The following is a 23,556-nucleotide window of genomic DNA, read 5'->3' as shown; positions in this document are numbered from 1 at the left end:
TACTGGGGTTCATGTATCCCTGTGTGATGTATTGTGAGGTAGCCATTTCAAAAGTGAAGCCAAGCATTAAGAGCAAAAGCAGCAGATTCTACTACTCCATACTCACCCTAGATTGGCCTTTTCGTAAGCCATCAGGTTATACAGGGTCCTACCCAGCTGTATGACTCAGTGAAATGTCTGTCTCAATAACATTATAGGTGCTTGGCTTGCTTTTTAACCATAGCCAATTTCCTTTGTTTTGCAGGAGAAGAGGGCAAGAAATGAATGACATAAAGGAAACTCACTTTCTAAATAAAGAAACCCTAAGCTGTAACTCGGACTGAAGTCTTGCATGTTTGACCATCACTAGAAGCCAGCAGGACATGCATGTGTCCGACTATCAGACTAATGCGGGTGAAACGTTGAAAAGAAAAATACTGATTTTGTTTTTGTTTCGTAGCTTTTTTTCCCTGTACGTAATGGTGCAATTACTGGACAGCTAAATTAGTTTGGGGATGAAACTATATGTAACTGAGTCATTGTAACACAGCTCCTTGGGGGTCCGCTCCTGAAAAGTTTGAGACCCCTTAAAAAATAGCCCCAATGTGTGAGCTCAGTAAGGCATCTTTTGTTTTGTAAAAATGTGGTAGGTGGGAGGTCGTGCTTTCACAGTGGTGCACAGTATCTGTGCATGAGCAGTGATGACAGAGGTGCATTCCAGAGCTGTGATGTGGCAAAACAGACAGTATCTCAGTACCAAGGAAAAGCTTATCTGTGTGTATGGGCAGGGGAGGTAAGCAAAGAAAGGTGCATGAGGTGCAACAGGTGTGTTCCAATTGACTTCCAATTTAGTAGAGTGATATCCATTAAAGTATAATACCTAGGTGGCAATGCTAGTGCTCTGGAAGCCACATTGCCTAGATGTCCAGCTTTGGTGGTTTCAATGTACCTGTTTCCTGGTATAATTACCAGTGTTGTAGATCTTGTGGACATGTATTTACTTGCAAAGATTTTTGTGGTGGAAGTTGAAACTTCCTCTATTTATCATATTATTCTCCATTCTATTTTCCTCTTGTGAAAATCTTGCACCTTCTCAGGCTCATCTGACACCAAAGCATGACCCAGTCCTCTTGTCCTTTCTCTTCTGTATAACACCTTGTTAGCTCCCTTCCTGTGCTAAGCACCTCCGCCTAGACAGCTTAAAACAAAACACGGAAATGGAGAACTCTGGATCCCCCCTCATCTAGTGCTCATTCCTGATCAAATTTACTGACTAGGTAAATCTAGATTACCTAGTTTTTAAAATATGACTACATAGAAGGTAGAATAAAAGGCTTAAAAGGGAGTTGTCCATTAGTTAATGTCAGTTTTGGGAGACAATTTGTGCTCCCAATATGATGTTGAAAAAGGGAGAGGTGATCACATGGGAGCAAAAGTTGTCTCCCAGAAATTGACATTAAGACTTATTCTACCACCTATATAATCTTATTCTTGAAACTCACATAGAACATTTGACCAGGAATGGGCACTAGATGTGGTAGGATCCAAAGTTCTTGATGAAGGGAAAAAGATGCCTACAGTTCTCCTTCCTTCTAAACTTCACCCGGGTGTATGCCGGAGCATCGGGGTTAGTTATTGCTTTGCTTTGCTGCTATTTTGCTCCATTCCTATCTGCATCAGTTTCTATTTTATTTTTTAAGTCTCTTAAAACCCCCAGTGCTTTTTGTCTCTCTTCCGTCCAGGCCAGCTGGCTGAACTTTGACAAGCTGGCTACCTTAGGTACAGTACGTGCCAAACACCATCCTTTCCTTTCTCTCCATCACCAGCATTGAAAAAGATGGGTCGCGCCCCCAGACCAATGGGAATGTACAGACTTGTTATACTACTGATCTGATTTAATTGTACAGAAAACCTTGCATGAAATGTTGTTACTGTATTTAATATAGAATGTACTCAAGGAATTTTAATATGGAGCTTTTAAAAAACAAACAAACATCTTTATAAATACTGTGTGATTACAGGAAAATTGTTCACGGAAAAATCACTATTTGCTTTCTTTGAGAATTTTTCTTTTTCCAACATGTTTTGTATGTTTCAGTTTATAGAGCTGATTTAATTGAGCTGATTACACAGGCTGACTGATTCTTTTTAGAGACCATTTTCAATGTGGGTGGAACTTATCCTTGAGCAGAGGGTCAGTAGATGATCCATACACCTCTTAAGCTCTCTAAAGAGGGTTTAAGTGGGACTTAAGTGGTGTTTGGGCCATCCATGCTTCTGTACAGAGGTGAATTCCACCTCGTTTTATTACAAAGATCCCCACCACTCCATGGCTTTCTGAACAGCCTTTGGAAATAAATGGTGGGAATTTAATCAAATATTTAAGGGCCACATTCAGCCCTCATGTAACCAGAGCAACTCCATTGCCTTTAGGAGAACTGTTTCTGCTTATTCCAGGGTTGAGATTGATCCTCAACATCCTGCCCACCCTATTGGGGGTGGAGGGTGTCCATGGAATGTAGTGCAACCAGAGCTGCCGAGTACCTGGTCTGTAAGTTGTCCCTGTTGGTACATGTTCATATCCATCAGAGATCCATATTGGATTATGGGGAGTCATGGCCAGATCTGCAGCTCCTGTGAATCTGTGTTGCTCTACTGGAATTACATTGATTTACACCAGCTGAAGATCTGACTTGTGACTTTTTTGGTACCCAAATGTGTGTGTTTTCTAAAGCTTTTGATATTATTTTAAAAATCTGTAACAAAGAGGGTTTAAAATATTTACAAAACATGTATCTTGGGCAAGCATGGGACAGGCAAAGATATGACGTCAGTAACTTTTAAGTCCTCTATTAAATTCCTTTTGGTCATTTGCTTTGCCTCATCTGATGCCAAGAAGGTGGAGACAATTATGTTAAATCATTGCGAGGAAGAGGCAGGGGAAATATTAGTTTTTATTGCACTGGTTTTAATTTACGCTCAACACAGCTAAAATGCACTATGGTGGTTCACTGTGCCTGATGATGTTGGATTGAAATTGTGAAATTACAGGATATGAAATTCAGCAAATAGAGTGCAACAACTCTCAGCCATGTTCCATGCCATAGGTTTACTCTTCCCAGTAGCAGCAGGTTTTGTCTTAAAATTCTGTTTGCCCTTTTCACTGTAAGCTTCTGGGTCAAATCAGTGGAACCTACACTAAGGACACCTTCAACAGGTATTCACTCTACTAAGGGTGACCTCCTTTAAAGTATCCCCATTTTCTAGTAGGATCCCTCATTGAAGGACCGTGTCTCATTTTTTCTTTTGTTGCTTGTCATTTGGCTGGCTGCTTTAAGACTGGTTTCCCGCTAGACGTTTTGGGGTTGTGGAGGGTTATAGTTCAAATATTTTAATGAAGTAGAAAAATATCCTTAGATCAAAATTATTTTTCCTTTATGCTTTGCTGAAGGGTCAGGATAAATTGCATAGAAGTTATTTCTTATTTGTATGTCACCAGCAGTGTGCTGGTGTTCTTCTGCAAACTTGAAGGTGGTTAAAACCTAATCCCATTGATTTCAATATGGTTTGGATCAGGTCTGAATTGCATCTTACGGAAACATTTGATTGTGTGCAATAGAATGGAGATGTCCACTGGAGTGGCTTTTTTTTCCCCCTGATTGCATGTTGCAAAAGGAGGCCTGTGATGAAAAGCTGTCTAGTCTCACTTCTGTTGGAAACCAGGATCTAGGAATCACAATTATTGCCTTCTGGTGTATTCAGATTCTTTATAATAGTTTAGTCTCTTTCCATCAGTACTTCCAGCCAGCCTGGGCCATTACAATAGATCCTCCTAAACAAAAGGAGCAAATCATTCATCATGCATCGCAGCTTGAGCACCAGAAAAGTAGCCTGTGTGGTTGTCCATGAGCACTTTAAATTAATTTCTCAGGGGCCATTCAACATGTTGGATCACACCTGTAAAATAAACGTGGATGGTAAGGAAGAGACTCTTCTCTCTTGGGAGAGCACCAAGTGTGAGCATTGGGCAATGGCTATGAAGTCCACATTATGCTGTTTGAGGACTTGAATATCCTTGTGGCCGATGACTGGATAAATTCTCTCCTACCAAGAACTCTCCTATGGAACATCCATCATCTGAGAAGGGTGTATTATGTATGTGAAAAGACTGCTGTTGCTTGAAACAGCAGGGTAAGGGGGAGGGAGGGGGAGAAATTAGTAGTATCACATCTGAAATTTATATTCTCCCTTAATTCCTCTATTGGCCAAAATATGGCTAAAGGTCTTGATTCTGATTCCATACATTGTCTGTTTGACTTGCATGGTGCCTTTCACAAGAATCTGGCACTGTCATGATGACATTGTCTTATTTACATGTTTCTAACACTTGGCCAATCGAAGACCAGGGTGGTACCATAAGGTGTCATAATAGTGAGAAACTGAAGGTTTGGCCTTTATGAGAAGAATTGGTAGGTAACTTTAAAGGGACCCTTAATTCATGCAACAAGAAAAGGGTTTGTTAATGGAGCTTTTGGGAAGTCCCATCCTATCTAGGTACACGGTACAGTAGATGGATGGGGTATGAAAAGCCAGATCAACAGAAGGATCCTGAGGTGGCAAGTTTCAGTTACTGTTACACACACCACATTTACTAAACTGCTTAGAACTTAAAGCCCTGGTCCTGCCAACACTTGGGTGTAGCTTTATGCATGCAGAGCTCAATCTAACCCCCATGGTAGTCAATGGGTGGTGTTGTTTCAATGACTTCCATGAGCTTTGGGTCAGACTAGTGAGTCCATCCCATTAAATTTTAACAGACAAATGTTTGCAAGATTAAGGCCTAGATTTGTTTTTCGTATCATGGAATAGCCACTGTCTTAAATAGAAGAATAACTGCATGAGATTCTTGACTGAAAAATTAATGGTATTGCAAAAAATCACAGGATCGTCCCATCCCACTATTACTACTTCACATTCTGAACCACTGAAGACACAGACCAGGTAAGACCCACCAAACAAATATCCAATGGGGAAAACCTTGTAGGGAGTATTTTCCAAGTGGGTTGCCTTGGGCACTGGCCATGGTCCTGATTAAAGAAAAGAAGCACTGCACTGGGATTTAATATCTTTATGGACCATTTGGCAATTTATCCATCATCCTTAGGAGTCTCCTCCCTTTTTTGCCACACCCACTTAATTTTCTAGGTTGAGCATGTTCCTGGCATGGATGAACAACACTTCAGACCTGCATAATGCTTCTCTAAAGAGTTGCATACATGTGACTTGTATTTTCTCTATGCTGTGATATGTATTTTTATAACAATCTACATGTTTTCAAAGGTTTTATCTTCACTTATCCCCTTCATCTACCTGTCTCAGCAATTCCCTACCCACTGATTCCCAAGGTATTCTTAATACTCAGATTTTCACTGCCACTTTCTCCCACCAGCTTCTGATTATCCTACCAATCCTCCAGTGCTACCTTGAATTGCACGTCAGCCTGTTTGTTCAGCTTAGCAAGAGAAGAGCAGTGGAGGTGGTTTTATGCTGCCAAAATAAAGACCTCTAGACCCCATGAGGCTGGTAACAATGGTTTCTGCCAGGCATAGATTGGGATGATCCTGGGTTTAGGGTATGCAGGAACAAAATTAGTGAAAAGACAGATATGGGGGAGATACAAGTGTCCCTTGCATCCTCTCCTTTTGGTGCCATTCAGCTTTTGGTAATGTGAGAATGGAAAACTAAATGAGTCTAGAATAGATCTCTGTGCTCTGTATATACAAGAGCCTAGACAGGTAGGTGTACCCTACCTTAGGGATATTTGTATAGCAGACTCATGCCCATGCTATGTGGAGTCTGTGCTATGTTTTGTGAGTGTACTCAAGACCATGAAGAGAGAAAACACTGATTTGTTTACAGGTGTCATTAGTGTAATGGCTTGAATCTGTGAACATAGCAATTTTGCTACGATGCCTGAGCAGCCGAATCTAGAAACCTTGTTGAGTTTGCACTTAGTGAAAGATAAATTGTTACATCTTTTTAAAAAGAGTTGTTTGGGGGTAGAATTAAACAAGGTTTCCTATTTTATTATGAGAGATATTTTTCCACTAAATTACTGATTCCTAAATGGTGTACTTTTGTCTGATGTAAATAGCCAGGTGTATTGTGAAGACTTAAGAAGGGTCATTGTAGTCACATATGTATGATCCACTCTGTTCGCACAATATTGAGCTGATTTGTTTTATACTTATGAAATTACAGAAATAAAAGCAATTTTACTGGATGGCTCTGATTCTGCTTTTCTTCCCTATTTGTTATTCACTTTGAGGCAACTAAAGAAACTAGTGAGAGCCACACATAGTGCCTGTGGCCATTATTTAGCCCTTAATCTGTGGCGTAAAAGATCACGGAATGTGGACTCAACTTTTTAGGCCAAACAAGGTTTGTTTCTAAATAGTAACAGTTCCTTAAAATTTGTTCAGATTCTTAACTTGAGGATTTTTTGGGGAGCATATTAACAGCATGTCCCAAAGGAGGTGGTTGTACCAAAGTCTTGAATCATTGATTTCACTGCATATATAATCGAGGGGTTTAAAAAGAAAATAAGGGGTCTTAATGTCACTAGATCACAATTTCCTATGGATTCTGGTAGCAGCCACGATAGAAATATAACATGACTACAATCCCTGGCTGCAGGTGGTACATCTGCTTCCAATTCTGGTTGAAACTGGGAATTAGAGATATCTGGCTATGGATGGTTGTGGAGAAGTTTTAGAGAGTGCAAATTCAACTTGAGGGTATAGCAATACAAAAATTATTTCCTAATGTATCCAAAGTAGTTCCCCGACCCTCAGCATGTGTGTTTTGAATGTGTTCTGCATGTGTAGAGGTCACCAAAAATGCTTTGTGTTTTCACTGCCATTTAGGAATGTGAAATGATTGAGGGCTGTACTTTAAAGAGCTACATTCACAGCTTAGTATAAATCAATGGTCCACTGAGATCAGACTCCACTGACCTATACACCAGCTGAGGGTCAGGCCCAAGCTTGTGTTGTCCTCCCTTTCTAGAGAGCTCATGCTGACTCTGAGAGTTGGACCCTAGGCAGGCTTTATAAACAGCCTGTTTAACATGGTTGGGCACTGGCCAGAGGAACACCACTCAGCACCTTTCTAATAAGAATCATGCTCTAATAAAATATATAGGCTTTCTTCTGGAAATAGAGCACAAGTGCAGACCAGTGCTGGAAGAGCTGGCCTGCAACTGCTGCAGGAAAGGACACTTCATTTCCTCATTATCCATTGCAGAATAATCCTGAGTCTCTATAATCTTGAGTACACCAGAATCAATGATCAGCCTGACCAATGCATGCTGCAGGCCAACCACTGGGAGACGTTTCTGCCTGGGATTAAATCAGGGGAGCAAGAGGGGATTTGCTGGGGTAGAAAAGGGGATAGCAAAGTGAAGGGGGTAGGGCTGAGAAGGAGGGGAGAGTTGCCTGGGTATCCTCTTCATGATCTTCCCAAATTTAGACCAAACTCTCAAATCCTGCCTCTACCTGATGTTTGAGCAAAGTGAAGCCACCTGCCTTGCCCTACCTCGCCCCTAACTCTCCTCACCTATCCAATGGCTGACCAGAAGGACACTAATTCAGAAGTTAAGTTTAGCTTGGGGCTGTATCCACCTGATTGGTTCCATGGTGCTGTACAAGAGAAGTGTCACTTTGGACAATGCCCTAAGGCTGCATGGGTTGCTGGTTGTGCTGGTGATAAGTACAACATCCTCGTCCTAGTGCTTTATCCAGCCTCCAGCTGAATTTTCCAATGAAGGTTTATGCTGTCTGTATCAATGGTAAATTTCCTCTCTGCACAATTCATAAGACATCTCTTAGAGGGAAAGAAACATCAGGGGGTATTTACAGCTGGCCCTCCCTGCTGGATGCTAAGACTGAGATTTTTTTTTCATAGCTGCGCAAACTTATTTCCTATTAGTTTTAATGGGAATTGTACATCTGACTCCCTTAGGGTGAAATTTTCAGGATTCCTAAGTGTTTATTTTAGAGTTGGCTAAGTCATTGCCAAGTTATTTGTAAGGTTGGATGTGTTGTCATGGCAGCTAAGGATTGAATGCCATTTATTTTCCCCCTTCCCCACATAGTTTAGTTAATGCCATCAGAACTATTTGTCAGAGTGCACACTGTAGGACAGGAAAGCATATACACAGAATAAAACAAACTACGGGGAAGAGGCTTAGGGAGGTAAAGGACAAGTTAAAATTGGAAATAAAACTGAACATGCTGTTTTGCATAGAACATTATGTAAACTTATCTGCAAATATTTTCCCCCTATTGCTCTCACAATTGCATATCCATGACCCAAGCTCTGGCTGGGATCAGGTCCCATTTTGTTAGGTGCTGTACACACACAGTGAGATGTTCTTTACTCAAAGGGCTTACAATCTGAGCCTGGGATTTTCAACAGAACCAAAGGGAGATTGAACTTTAAAGGGAGTTGGGTGACAGACTCCCTTTTGGTTCTACTGAAAATCCCAGCCTGACTCACAGAAAGGCAGGACTGGCAGGAACCTTGAGACGGCATCTAGCCCAGTTCCACTGCATTATCTAGACCAGCCACCTCGAAGCCCTCCTGCACCCCAACTCCCTGCCCTGAGCCTCCTGCTGCACCCCAACTCTCTGCCCTGAGCCTCCTGCTGCATCCCACACCACTTCTGCACCCCAATCCCCTGCCCTGAGCCCCCTGCCTGTACCCCAGCCCCTGCTGCATCCCACACCCCTTCTGCACCCCAATCCCCTGCACCCCAACTCCCTGCCCAGAGCCTCCTCCTGCACCCTGAGTCCCCTGCCAGCACCCCAACCCCCTTGCTTCACCTCAACTCTCTGCCCTGACCCCCTGCCACACCCCTCATGCACCCTCTGAGGACAGGGAGGGGGCGGAGTTAGGGTGGGGACTTCAGGGAAGGGGTGAGGCCTCATGGAAGGGGTGGAGTGGGGGCAGGGCTGGGGGCAGCAAGGGGGCGGGGCTGTCAGTGATGCAGCCCTTGGGCCAATGAACTAGCCCTCATGTGGCCCTCGTGGTCATTTTGAATTTGAGACCCCTAATCTAGATTTTCCCTGATAGCTGTTTGTCTAACCTGTTCTTAAAAACCTCCAGTCAAAATGACTCCATAACTTCACTAGGCAGTTTGTTCCAGTGCTTAACTACCTTGACAGTAGGAAACTTTGCCTAATAATTAATTTAAGATTTCCCTTGCTGCAATTTAAGCCCATTACTTCTTGTCCTCTCCTCAGTGGTCAAGGAGAACAATTTATCACCCTCCTTTTTATAACAACCTTTTATGTACTAGAAGACTTAGATCTCCCCTCAGTCTTCTCTTCTGCAGACTAAACACACCCAGTTTTTTCAATCTTTCCTTGTAGGCCATGTTTTCTAGACCTCTAATTATTTTTGTTGCTCTCGTCTGGATTTTCTCCAACTTGTCACATCTTTCCCAAAGTGTGATGTTCAGAACTGGACACAATACTCCAGTTGAGGCCTTATCAGCACTGAGTTGAGTGGAACAATTAGTTAGGTCTTGCTTTACAACACTCCTGCTAATATATCCCAGAATGATGTTCACTTTTTTTGGCAACAATATTACATTGTTGACTCGTATTTAGTTTGTGATTCACTCTACCCCCCCACAGCCTACTCCTTCCGAGGCAATCACTTCCCATATTGTACTTGTGCAATTGATTATTCCTTCCTAAGTGGAGTACTTTGCATTTCTCCTTATTGAATTTCATCCTATTTATTTCAGACCATTTCTCCAGTTTATCCAGATAATTTTGAATTCTACTCCTGTCCTGCAAAGCACTTGCAATCCCTCCCAGCTTGGTATTGTCCACAAACTTTGAAGTGGTCTTTCTGTGCAATTATCCAAATCATTTATGAAGGAATAGAGGGACCCCTTTCCAGCTTGACTGTGATCTATTGATAACTATATGGTTTTCCAACTAGTTGTGCATGCAACTTTCAGTAGGTTTATTTAGGCTATATTTCCTAGACAAGATAAACAGACCCTACAGCCTTCAGCACCACTGCCATTCAGTTTATTCTGAAGGTCATCTCCACAGCCACAAGAGACAGCTACTATTTAAAAAAATATATTGTCTATATTTTACACATGGAAAAAGAGAGAGAGCAGTTCAATTCACCTATTCAATCAGCAGGAAAGATGTTGAATAGCAACCAGAAATTAACTCTTCCTCCCCTACTCTAGTCCTTATGCAATACTCTACTGGTCTGTCTACACTGCAATGTAAGCCCTAGATGAGGAGAACTTGAGTTAGCAGACCCTGGGTTTGTTAACCTAGGGCTTGTGTCTACACTCATTTGTAATCCCATGTTAGGAACTGTTGAACCTGGGTCTCACTGTGAGGCTCCAGCATCTACGTTGCCTTATGCGGACCCGAGTCCAATCATCCATATCCCACAGTGCCCTCCCAAAATGTGGCTGCTCTAGCCCTTTGTTCATGGTGCTGTTTGGGAAAATCTGGGTGTCCACCAGACTTGACTGTCCAGAAGACAAAGAAAGTCAGCCTGTGGGATTTTGGGATACTTTTGGCGGATTCCCAGAGCATGAGTCCAGTGACACTGCAAAGCAATAGGGCTTGACTCAGGCTGGACCCTGCACCCCCATGGGGGCCTGAGACCCTGGATCTGAGCCCTGGGTTGTTGCGACTTCTGTGTAGGTGAAAGGGAGGCTAGGCTTGAATTCTGGACTTTCACTGCAATGTAGTCAGACCCTAAAGGTATGTCATCCTTTCATTGATAACTTGGATGCCTGTTTGCCCCTAATCCCTCTCATGTTCCCACACAAAACCCTTTCACCTGAGTTCAGTGGTGCATTCAGCCTGGGCTACTTGGCCCAGCTGGGGCTATAGACTAAAACCTGAGTGAAGTTTTTCCTCGGGTAACCTGCAATAAGGACACAGGCTAAACCACGAGTTCTGATAGTCCTCCACTATCTTCCCACAACCCCCCATGTGCTCTGCAGGACAGACGAGTTCTCCCACATTTCACTGGGAAACCATCAGAGCAGCTCAGCCCGCTGCAGCACTAGGAACCATGAGATGTGCCCCCAGAAGTCCCAGCAACACGCAAGGGTGAGTGCAGCATCAGCAAGGACACAGTAACCAAGGCTGGGCTTTGCAGTGGGGCTGCTCAGGTGCAGATTGGATGATTTAACTCGGCAGTGAAGATGTGCCCTTCGATTGTGAGACTGCTACTTGGCCCTTTCATTACTCCAGAACAATTGGTGACTAGTCTTTCAAAAACAACCAACCAACCAACCCTGATATCACAAATCATAAGTGCAGCATCTGCCAGTACACGTGGGGAAACCTTCTGGCCATATCCTGCTCCTCTCTTTTGTGATGACTTCGGAGTTCCTCTCCTGTCTTTGTCTATCTCAAGCTTTTAAGTAATATTGGCTCAGTCGAGCAAACACTGATTATGTGCCTAGTTCTGAACCATTGAAAGGAATGTGAGTTTTGCCACTGACTTCAGTGTAAATAGGATCAAGCTTTCAGTACTTATCATGAGTCATTAACAGATGGTAATAACTTTTATGGCCTGACATGTGGAAGTAAGACTCATCCCGCAGTGTTTGCAGGGTCCTGCCCTTATTTGTGACCAAACAAATACAAGTTTAAATGCAAACACATCTTATTTTGCATTAACCACAAGTTAATTTTCCATAAGAGAGAGCCAGCCCCTGCATGAGAGGTTTCAGTCTCTTCTGTCTTTAAAATGTAAATATACTTAGGGCTTATGGTTATCAGTGTTGTTTGCTTTAAAAATCTGTAGGTTGTCATTAGAAGAAGCCAACAATATTAAGCTGAGTTGGAGTGTTTATTAAGGGTGTTTGAGTTCTGTTTTGTTTTCTAAGTGTGGTAGTAGTGCAGCATTTCTGATATCCTCTCTGATCTCCCAGACCATCACTCTGCAGTGTGGAAGTCCACAGGACTCCTCCGTCCTTTTGAAATCTTAGTGTGACTAAACAGGAGTGCGAGAAGTTGTGATGATGTTGAGCACGACTGACTGGTAGACTATGACAAGTAATGTTCAGCAGCATGGAGCTCGATCCTCCTATGGGCCGACTCCTCTGGCTCAGATCCAGAAAAGCACTTAAGCATGCAAATAGGCCCACTGACTTCAGGTTTGAAACCTCCAGTTCACGCGCTATAAAGAGTCACTACTGAAGGCTAGCCCCAGGTGGCGGTAGGGCAAAGATGATGGATGGAACTACACGCTGCAGGAGCATTTTGTACTGGCACTCCAGGCCAGTTACAGATAGCGTTTGGAAAGGACTCATTCTCTTCCCTGTGTCACTAATACCACCCGAGTGTATTTAATGTTTACATGCTCATATGCTGTTCACTGATGCTGCTGTTTTCAACTTCATGCTTCTTTTGTTTGTAGTTGGTTTCACTTTTCTTAGGGCTAGGCTACACTGGAGAATGCTGCCATTTTATATCTGTATAGTTAAAGTGTAAACCTCTCCTTAGTACTGACATAAAGGTGCTGATAATGGTATAGCTTATTCCCATTCGGGAAGGGAAATAAACTATACTGGTATAAGGCACCTTTGACCAGAATAACTGCATCCATGCTAGGACTTATACCCTCATAACTCAATCGGTCATTAAAAAAAAAAAATCATCCCCCTGACCAACAGTTATCCTGGGATGAAAACAGAATATAGACCAAGCCTTACACACTGTTTCAGCTGCATATGCTGCATCAATTAGTTTTTAAAATCCTGTTTGCACTGAAATATTAGTTCAGATATTTCATAAAAACATTTATGTTCACATCAGAGTTTATAAAGTCAATATATATTAAGCAAAGTCTACATTTAGGATTAAAGCTGCCACACAGAATCAGAGTTCTGGCTGGTGTAGATCAGCAGAGCCCCAGTGACATCAGGTAAGACACCTTCTCTCAGTTATGAGCTGCAATGGAGCTATGATGGTTTACATCAGCTGAGGATCTGGCCTAGGGGGTCCCTTAACTGAGTATTTTACCTGCAAGGCAGCAGCTTAGCATAGTACTGGCAAACAGGACTTCATTTTAAACTCCCCAAACTAAGCATTTTTATACCATCACCAGATGGTAGATGAGATGATCTCTATCATAAACTCATGCATTTTATGAACAGGGAACCAAAGCTTTAATTAGGGAAGTGTTGTAAATGTTGCCATTTAAGAAGGGATACAAACTACCACAATCATCTCTGCTAAAGATCTAGGGGCAGAGTTTATTCTCCCTGCCCAAGATAAATAACACAGTGCATTATCCAGCTGTACTTGCTCTGCTGTTTTGGTGCCAGGTAGCTTAGCAATATACTTTCAAGGCTTGTTGGTTACTGGTAATAAAGTAATTAAGACAGTAGGGTACCTACTTTAATGGGTGCATGGGGTTGAGCTAGGATGGGGTGGGGTTAGAGTAGGTTTATTTGGGACTTGACTGGGGAGCAAAGGTACGAGTGATGTACGAGCCTGTGGGTAAGGCCTCTCTGGGGAGTGAATGAGCGCAAGGCCTATAGCAAGGCTGAAGATACATCCCGGGATGTGGGAGAAGAGTGTAGGCCTAAGCTTTCATAAGCTTTTTGGGTTTCCAGCTCCTCCACCTTAATGAAGCCCAATTCTGAGAGCTGGTGCTCAACCCTTTTAAGTTTAAGTTAAGTTTAACCCCATTAAGTTGTCTCAAGTTTGGCACTCAAAAATAGAAATTATGAGTCACTATTAGACCCTCTGACTAGAGGAGTTCAGTCGCTCAGGGCAGCCAATCCAACAGTTGTCTGAAGAAATTTTAAAATCGGAGATGAATATGGTCTCCCAAGGAAACTACTTTAGCTGAAAGATTACCCATGCTATTGAATCCAAGTCCTGGAGAGAGTTACAAGTTCCTCTTTTACAAGAGAGTTTGCTGTTAAATTTAGATGTCCTATTTTCCTTATTCCCATTTCTCTGGCAAGGGTGTGCAGCCTTCCCTAAAAGGCCTTCTTTCGTACAGTAGGTTATGATTTATTCCCCCCCGCACACACACAGATGTCTAAGCTTATAAGGTCTGTCTGTTCTTCTCAGTAGCGATATCGGGCTTCACTCTTAAATGGTTATCATCAGCAATTTATGTTTGCTCTTGGCTTCCCATCTGATGGTTTTCTGCGTTCTCTAGGGCTTAGGAGCCTGGAGTACATCACGTCACTTAAAAGTAAGCAAAGGGGTGCCATCTGATTTAGATTTCTAAGCTGCATGGTATGCCCAAAAGGTTACTATGAAAGTTCATCTGTGTTTCCATGCAGTCTATTTTAAATGCACCAAGTGGCTCCTTGTAGTCTTGTGAAAGGATCTTGTTATAATCAATTTGTTCAGCTCTTTTCTTGTTTGTCAAGCCTTCAAGTTATTGAGCCTGTATGTCAAAGTGTTGCCAGGCTAAAGCCAGTAGAAAGTGAAAAGTGACTAGGTGAAAATATTGCCATGTCTCAACAGGTCTGCTCCCTGCTTTTATGCAGAGCCCTAACTGCTCACAGTACAAGTGTATTTTAAAAAGCATGTTTTACTCTCCTTAGCCTGGTATAGTCACAATAGCCAGAGGAAGGGGTAGTTGGAGTCTAGCCTGGTTCCTATATCATTCAACACAATTGTCGTGAATAACTCCTTGGTTACTGGGGATGTTGCATACATTAGGAAGAGCCCAGCTTGAATCTCAGAGGCCAAGCTGTATTTGCAGGGCTGGCTGGCTGAGGTTGGGGAGAAAAACCCTCATAGTGCAGAAATCTTTGAGGCAATAATTATGGAGCCTCCTGAAGCTATGTCTCCCCCCCTCCCCAAACATACACATGTGATGGCAGAATCGCACTTTCAAAGCTGCCATACTGGAAACCATTTGAAAAGTTGCAAGGTAACCTTGCTGGGTCTCCTGCAGTGGGATTTCTACATTGTACTTACAGCTTTCGCACTGGAGAGGAGTCTTAGCCAAAACCCTACTTCCAACCTTCCCTCATGTCCTGATCCAAGTCTCAGTCTGAGGCTAACAGGCCCAGGCCCATTTTTGGCACTCATTTACATGTAATAAACATCACATTGAGAAACCTCCCCCAGCCTGCTAGAGCACTGTGGCTGTAGCTCTTTGCTCCCTTCCTCCTGAGATTCATTACATAGATCACATGGCAAGAGGGTAGTCCTATCTTGCACCACCTTGGGCAAGTCCCTTCACTCCTGACCCAGCTTGCCCACCCATAAGTGGGGAGGAGTCAATAGCATTATCTTTCTAAAGTGCATCGATACCAGTGAAACTCTCACATGGATGCAAGTTATTATTATGGGCCAGATCCTCAAGAGCACCCCAGCTCTGCTCAGCATGAGCACAAGGGGCTTTCCACCACCTTTCAGATCCTCAGCCCTGACCCTGGAGGGCAGCTGCAGGCCAGTTTGTCTCTCAGCAGAAGAAAGCAGCATCACAGAGATGCTGCTCTATCTTTTTCCTCCTGGAATTTTCTCCACAATCCCACTGTGCTTCCACCAGGCAAGAAGAGCCAGAGTGAAGGCTTGGCTATGTCCCTTTCTCTCCCTGGTACAACCCCAGAACAGCACCTGTGCTAAGGGAGTCAGGACCAGGTACCATAGATCTGGCTATATCAGGTTTACTCCATCTAAGGATTCCCAAACAGAGAGAATCCCCAGATGTCCCATTATACAACTGGTGCAAGAATCTGGCCCTGTTAGTATCTGAGTTATCTTAGTACTAGGAAAGCTTCCTGACTCCTCCAGAACGTTCCCTGAAGCATGAGGATGACTATCAGAATTGTTCCAAATGCATTCAGTGAAACCTAAAATCTTTGTCTGGATTTGGGTTAAATTTACAGGCTTGAAACATAGTTGAAGTTTGCACAATGTTTCACTAAAATTTTCCCACTACTGAGCTAAACTGGGCTGATTTTATGGGATTTGAGTTGAAAACAAGTGAAATTCCCGGTTGTGCAAACTTCTGATGTGAACTATGGCAATTTTGCCTGGGTTCTGCTTTGTGATGCATCTGAACCAGAAATTCAGAGTGAAAAGTGCTGTGAAGCCAGGTGGAGTGGAATCAAATCAGAAACTCATGGGGATTTCTTAAGTGTACCTTCCCTAGATTACACAGTCTTAACTGATTCTCTTGTACATTCCAAATCCATCTCTTTAGAGACACACCTGAGTCATACAGTTTAGCTATGGATCTAACCTCTCCCAAAGTTCAGGAGTGTTTGCATTAGGTTGGAGGAGTGAGAGGTTGGATTGCATCTATTTTTAGTAGCTAGGGTTGTTGCAAATGGCAGTCAATAAGCTAGGCAAGATATTCACCTGAGCCCAGGTCTGGGAACCAAGTGCTCTTATGTTTTTAGTTTATCTTTAACGGACTCCCTCCCTCTGTATCCTTGGCAAATTCCATGGTCTTTCAGTGTCTGTTTCCCCATTTACCATAGTTGTATTACCATAGCACTTAGATGCTCCAGTCATGGCCTAGCACTCTCACTGTGCTAGGTGCAGTACAAACACAAGACAAACACCATCTATAATATGAGGAAGCTACCCACATCTCAGGTGTATTGTGAGATGGTTAATTAACATTTACAAAGCTCTCTAGCTGTTGCTAGTCCTATTCCTGGACATAGCCAATCCCTTTATAATCTTACTGAAATGACCATATTTGCTAGAGATAGGCCCAAACCTAAATCCGAGATCTGATCGGCGCCACACCCCAACGTTGTGACTAGCCCTTATCTCTATGATGGCCCAAGAGAAACCCCTGGATGCAAACCCCACCGAACATTCAGATCCAAACTCCTTTCCTCGGGCTGTTGTTTTGAGTTCATGACTCACCCTTTGACTTCCTAGTGCAATGCTAATGCCAAGAAGGAACAGAACTGTAGAGGAGAGTGCATTATTGGGCTGTGGAAAGCAAGTGAGTTACCAGAGAGTTGCACCACCTGACGTAATCATAAAGATAAAAAAAAAACCCACCCAAAAACCCACAGGAAAAAACATTATTTCCCAGTATACAGTTGCTTGGAGGAGCAGCGTACAACAGGAAAGGGTCCCATGCACTTTCAGTAACCCACAGCAATCTACAAACTGACTTAGACCGTGCATCTTGATTTCACAACTTCCATTTTTTGCTAACAGGCAATTTCTGTTACCTGGAGATGATTTCAGCTTTCTGAGAAATTATATATGGCAATGTGCTGATCCTACCAGCAGGTCTGCCCCAGTCAGGGCAATCTGAATAGTAACTCTTAGCACATTACTTTGCACTTTGCATTGTCCAAACGCTTTGTAAGCGTTAACACATCCTGCCTGTGTTGTGCTGCAGTTACTGTGCTGCCGGATAGCCTGGGTTGTATGCTTCCGTTACAGATTCACATATCCCCACCCCCAGACCATCTAAGGAGACATTGAGTGCACTGTGCACACAGAGGTGAGCATATAGGAAGAGCAAGCTTCCATCTGCTTGCTGAGAAGGAACCAGATGTGCAGAGGGAAACACTAGTAGATTTTTGTGCAAACAGAAGACTTGACCTCTTGTATTGAGGAGCTCCACCCACTACAGTCAGAAGTGACAGAGCCTGTGTTTGGTTTGGGATTAGGCATTTGCATAGAAAAGCTTTAGTCCTGCTGCATCAGCCATGGGGCTCAAACTCAGGGAGAAAGTCGCTTCCTTCTTCTTTGAATATGACACCCCTCGAATGGTGCTGGTGAAAAACAAGAAAGTGGGACTCGTCTTCCGGCTGATTCAGCTTGTGGTCCTTGGATACATCATAGGGTAAGGATTTTCTAGCTCATTACATAGCCTTTCATTTCAGTGAGAAATTCCAAATGGCAGCTCTTCTGAACTTTCCAGATACTATACCTGCTGACTAGCCCTTAAGTCAATGCTAGTGTTGCCACACATTCAGTTCTTGGTTGGCTTGGCTACTAGAATTTCTGTTCGGCCCCCTTCTGGATGAGACGTAAAGCTGAGACCTTGCCGCTTATGTTCCTTAGACACCCTGAGCAGGGGCATTAGATAGAGTCTAATGTTGTGGGTAATTATATTTTGTCTCCTTACAGTCTCCCAACAGTTTCACCTGCTAACAGTGTTCACTTTGCCCTGAGCTGTTTGTTGAGCAATGTTGCACTGCACTGTTAAATAGGTGCTGTGTTAAACCCCAGAGGTGGCTGCATGTCAGTGATGAGTGTAACAATCCCAGTATGTAAACATCGTAAATCATAGTAAGCTCACTGGAGGAAAGGCCTTCTGTAAGGGCCTGATCCAAAGCCAATTAAGTCATTGGTTCAGGCCCTCAATGCCTGCTGCTGTTACTGTTTTCATCATATTAACCCTAACCCTAAGCTTTGTAATTTGTGAGACCCAAGCAGCTGAAAGAGGGAGGAGGAGGAGTGGAGGGGAATAAGGCCATACATTTCATCCCTCTCTGGTCCTGCTTCCCAAGAGGAAGGTAAGCCTATGGGTTAAAGAATGAGCAGGGGATGAGGTGCTTCCAAAAGAGCAAGGCGCAAATGTCTGCTTTGCTTTGTTTGTGCTTAAGGCTGGACCTGAAGGCAGCTAGAGCTCAGCAGAAACTGTTTTAAGCAGAGAGTAAATAAAGCAAACGTGTCGAAAGCTCCTCACAAACTGAAAGGCATGTCCTGACCCCGGGTGTTTAGAGCTGCGAAGGATATTGCAGCAAGAGTTCACGTCCCCTGAATTGCCTGGGAAGTTTTCACCACAAGTTTGTTTCTAAAACTGCTACTGAACTGACCGCCCCCGGCAGCCATCAAACTCTGTAGTGTGGCACTGGGTGTTTTTCAAAAAGATGTCAGAATCTCTGCACCGTTTGCCTAGTGAGCCTAGCCACATATTGAACCATCTCACCACAGAGCATGCACGTGATTCAGAGTGCATGTGGGACAATGCAGTCGCTGAAATACACTAATGTAGGCAGTAAAGTCCCTGCACCAGCCTCCATCTCGGGGCAGGCCAGATAAGGAGCATGGCAGATTCAGCACATCTGCTGCAGCCTCTCCTGGTGAGGCTGCTGTGGAGCATCCAGAGGAACTTAAACTGCCCTTCCAGGATGGCAGCCTTGAAGGAGGGCTACAGTGGTGGAATGGGAGTAGAAGATCAGCTCCTGCTCCCATAGCGGATGCATCCGCTGAGGTGTATTCTGTGATGGAATAATACTGATGTCCCCCACGAACGCTGAAGATAGGCAAAGCCCTAAAGATGGACCTCAATCCCTCTTAGGAAATACTTGCCAGAGGGCTTCTAGCTTCCCACAGCAGAAGGCTTGTTACCTTGCATGTCTAATGGTGTGAGGTAGGGCTGTGAACGATGCTTGGCTTTGTTTAACTCTTGTGGATGTGCAATTAGTAGCATTTGCATGAGGAGCAGCGAGTGCATACCCTTTATCCCCAAATAATCATTGCTTAGAGGCAGGGCAGCAGCCTCACAACGGGAGGATGATGGTGGTGAGAACAGTAATTGCTGCCGTTGGGACCCTGCAGGCCCTGGATTGCCAAACATGCTGTCTGGAAAGTGGCTGAAAAAACCTACTTTCTATGAAAGAACAGAAATGATGTTTGGTCTTTCAATGCCCCCCTCTTTTCTGACCAGCCCCATCTTCAAATCTGAGCTGTAGGGCTATTGCAGAATGGGATAGCTTCAGCCTCCATGTAGAGATCAAGGGTGAACACAAACCAGAGGCGTCGGGGAGGGGAATATGGCCTGCAAAACATTGGAGAGAAACAGGCAGGAAAGCCTATGCCATGGCTCCAAAGCCAGAATCCAGTCCTTTTTTTTTTTTTAAAACCTCAGCAGGTAGGTGCAATAAAGGCACAAACCATGATATGCTGGCAGCATAGGCAATACAAATGACTGCCAGGTGGGTAGAAGGGTAATTCTAACCCCCCTTCCCCCTACCCTTTTTGGAGAAGGGTGAAACTTGTTTAACTCCAACATCAGGCCTGGGAGAAAAGCTTCTTCTCTGTGTGGGAGACTTTTGCTTGTGGACTGTGTTAGCCATCTCTGCCATGGCAGATTACATGTCCTGTAGCCTCTAATGGCCACAAGTGCTCAGCATCTCAGCTGCACTATCTGTCTGAAGAGGTTTCTTCCTGTTTCCCCAACTTTCTGCAGATCAGAACTATATTCTCCCTTAATGAAGAAGCCTGAGGAAGTTAGACTTCTTTTATCTTTGAAAGCAAGTTTGCCCGGCAGGGTTATTTTTACATTTCATATGTAAATGAGCCCAGTTTTCTTGAAGAACAGTTTGTTGGGCAATTATTATGGCATTGGGTGACCTGCCTGCCTCTGGGAAGAAATGATATTGCAATGACACCAACTGCTGCGTATTCAGCCATCGTAGTCATTGATAGCAAAGACAGCACCTTTAGTTTCCACTTGACCTAAAGCAGATTAGGCTTGAAATTAGACCAAAGATTTCAAACCATCAGAGGAGTGAAGTTCTGGAACAGCCTTCCAAAGGGAGCAGTGGGCGCAAAAAACTTAACGGGCTTGAAGACTGAACTTGATATGTTTATGGAGGGGATGGTATGATGGGACTGCCTATGGTGGCATGTAGCTGACGTGCAGCTGTTAGCAGCAACTATCCCCAATGGCCAGTGATGGGACACTAGATGGGGAGGGCTCTGAGTTACTACATAAAGTTCTTTCCCAGGCGTCTGGCTGTTGATCTTACTGAAATGCTGAAGGTCTAACTGATTGCCATATTGAGGTCAGGAAGAAATTTCCCCCAGGTCAGATTGGCAGAGACCGGGGAGTTTTTGCTTTCCTCTGCAGCACAGGGCATGAGTCTCTTGCAGGTTTAAAGTAGTATACATGCTGAATTCTCTCTAACTTGAAGTCTTTAAGTTGAGGACTTCAGTAACTCAGCCAGAGGTTCTGGTTCTGGTACAGCAGTGTGTGGGTGAGGTTCTGTGGCCTGTAGTGTGCAGGAGGTCAGACTAGATGATCATGGTGGTCCCATCTGGCCTTAAAGTTGTCATAAACAGATAGCTAAGGGTTAATGTCTCTTACACCTGGAAAGTAGTACCTGAAACACCTGACCAGAGGACCAATCAGGAAACCAGATTTCTTCAGATCTGGGTGGAGGGAAGTTTGTGTGTGAGTCTTTTGTTCTGGGGTCTTCTGTCTGTCTCTCTCTCTCGGTTATGAGAGGATTTCTGTTTCCTGCTTTCTAATCTTCTGTTTCCAAGTTGTAAGTACAAATATAGTAAGGCAGTAAGGGTTCTATTGTTTTCTTTTGTATTTACCTGGGTATAGTTGCTGGAGTGTTTTGAATTGTATTCTTTTTGAATAAGGCTGTTTATTCATATTTCTTTTAAGTAATTGACCCTGTATGTGTCACCTTAATACAGAGAGACCATTTTTTATGTATTTTTCTTTCTTTTTAAGACCTGTTGGAGTTTTTCTTTAGTGGGGAACTCCAGGGAATTGAGTCTGTGCTCACCAGGAAATTGGTGGGAGGAAGAAGTCAGGGGGAAATCTGTGTGTGTTAGATTTACTAGCCTGACTTGGCATTCCCTCTGGGTAAGGGGGAAAGAGAGATTAGCTCTCGGTACTTCTGTTTTCCAAGGCTGGAAACGGGGGAGGGTGGAATCCCTCTGTTTAGATTCACGAAGCTTGCTTCTGTGTGTCTCTCCAGGAACACCTGGAGGGGGGAAGGGAAAAGGTTTATTTCCCTTTGTTGTAAGACTCAAGGGATTTGGGTCTTGGGGTCCCCAGGGAAGGTTTGGGGGGACCAGAGTGCCCCAAAACACTCTAATTTTTTGGGTGGTGGCAGCTTTACCAGGTCCAAGCTGGTAACTAAGCTTGGAGGGTTTCATGCTAACCCCCATATTTTGGACGCTAAGGTCCAAATCTGGGACTAGGTTTATGATAAAAGTCGCCGAGTCTTTGAGTCTATTAGTTTTCAGTAGCAACAGGACTTGGACATTCTCATGCTAGAAGCAAAGTTGGGTTTAGCCCACTGACAAAAACAGAAGCAGCTTTATATCTCTGTAGCTTCCTCTTCCTCTGTACCCTATATTTATCTATGTGCATCCTAAGATAGAGTTATCAATGATCCCCAAGCACATGCAGTCAAGTTTATATGCAGAGACTTTTCCAACTATAGTGAGACTGTAATGCTATTTCATTTGTATTTTCCCTCCTGTTGTCCTACTGGGTTTCTTTTACCAAGGAGAGGGTTCAGAAGGAAGTGAGCATTAGCTTACACCATATGAAAAAATGATCATTTGTTTGTCTTGGTGTGTGTTGTGTACAGAATGCAGGTAGCAGATACAACGCATCCTGTTCCAGCCAGCTCTAGCAACAGTGAGGCTTAGCCAGCTGGATCTGAACCCAAATCCTCAATCTGAGCATCTCCAAATATTGAGGAAGTTATTATAGTACAGTAGCATTAGGAGGCCGCAAGATCAGGGACCCATTGTTCTGGGTACTGTACACGCCTAGTAAGACAGTTCCTGCCCCAAGAAGCTTTCAGGAAGAACAACCACGATGATTAGGGGTATAGAACAGCTTCCATATGAAGAGAGATTGAAAAGTCTGGGACTGTGCAGCTTGGAAAAGAGATGACTAAAGGCAGATATGATAGAGGTCTATAAAATCATGATTGGTATGGAGAAAGTGAATAAGGATGTGTTATTTACCCCTTCACGTAACAAGAAGTAGGGGTCACCCAATGAAATTAACAAGCAACAGGGATGCTGAGGGAAAGATGCAGACAATGTTCAATCCTCTGGTCTAGTGTGGGAACACACAAGAAAAAGTATCAGTTTCAGATCTCTAACTGTCTAATCCTATGCCAGAAACTAAAACGCAAATCTGGTTACCAATAAGACTCTTTTTCCCACATTTCCAGTGGGTCCCAGCCATGCTAGAGAGTGATATGCAGTTCTTGTACTGCCGGGAGAATCTTGGAATATATATATTTACCAGTAAAATATGCAAGAACCACAAGTCTCAATTCCCTCTGGATTCCCAGCTGCTGCCTCTGCCAGGAAGGCTCATTTTCAAAACCAACCCCTTGCCCGCCCCATATACACACTTAGAAAAAGATCTTTTAAATGACTTTCCACAAGTAGTTCTACAGGCAACAAGAACTAGGGGGCTCACTCATTTGCCTAGGATCCATCAATTATTTGCCTGAGCACCCCAGCTATGGTGGCAAGGTTCAGGGCCGACTCTAGGCACCAGCAAACCAAGCATGTGCTTGGGGTGGCACATTTTCAGGGGCAGCATTCCGGCCATCCTTTTTTTTTTTTTTTTTTTACGCTTCGGGTGGCAAAAGCCTAGAGCCAGCCCTGGCGGCAGCAGCAGCTTGTGCGGGGGGGCGCCCTGGGGCCAGTGTGTTTCACGCCAGGGGGGAGCAGCGCCCGCACCTTGTGGCTGGGCCGGGCAGGCTCCGCACTGGGGACACTCAGGCTGGGGGCCACCCTGTGGGGCACACGGAGCTGCCTGTAGGTGCTGCAGGGC

At 43.9% G+C, this 23,556-nt stretch overlaps 2 protein-coding genes across 5 annotated transcripts in view; both read left to right on the top strand.

Moving 5' to 3' along the window:
• ATP2A3 (ATPase sarcoplasmic/endoplasmic reticulum Ca2+ transporting 3) overlaps positions 1-3,483 on the top strand; it is a 139,489-nt gene extending 136,006 nt beyond the window's left edge. For both annotated transcript variants that reach the window (XM_050929396.1, XM_050929395.1), the window contains one exon: positions 245-3,483. In XM_050929396.1, coding sequence (XP_050785353.1) covers positions 245-264 — 20 coding nt within the window. In that variant the 3' untranslated portion in view covers positions 265-3,483. The remainder of the gene's footprint in view (positions 1-244) is intronic.
• Positions 3,484-17,375: 13,892 nt separating this feature from the next.
• Positions 17,376-23,556, top strand: part of P2RX1 (purinergic receptor P2X 1) — a 34,191-nt gene continuing 28,010 nt past the window's right edge. The window contains exon 1 of one of the 3 annotated variants that reach the window (XM_050929426.1): positions 17,376-17,841. In XM_050929426.1, the coding sequence (XP_050785383.1) occupies positions 17,705-17,841 (137 nt within the window). In that variant the 5' untranslated portion in view covers positions 17,376-17,704. The remainder of the gene's footprint in view (positions 17,842-23,556) is intronic. The other 2 variants (XM_050929425.1, XM_050929424.1) reach the window with 2 other exon arrangements.

This window comes from Gopherus flavomarginatus, chromosome 19 (assembly GCF_025201925.1).
Source record: "Gopherus flavomarginatus isolate rGopFla2 chromosome 19, rGopFla2.mat.asm, whole genome shotgun sequence".
In the NCBI taxonomy this organism is placed as follows: Eukaryota; Metazoa; Chordata; order Testudines; family Testudinidae; genus Gopherus; species Gopherus flavomarginatus.
The sequence above is the reverse complement of the archived record's forward strand: the minus strand, read 5'-3'. Positions and strand labels throughout refer to the sequence as shown.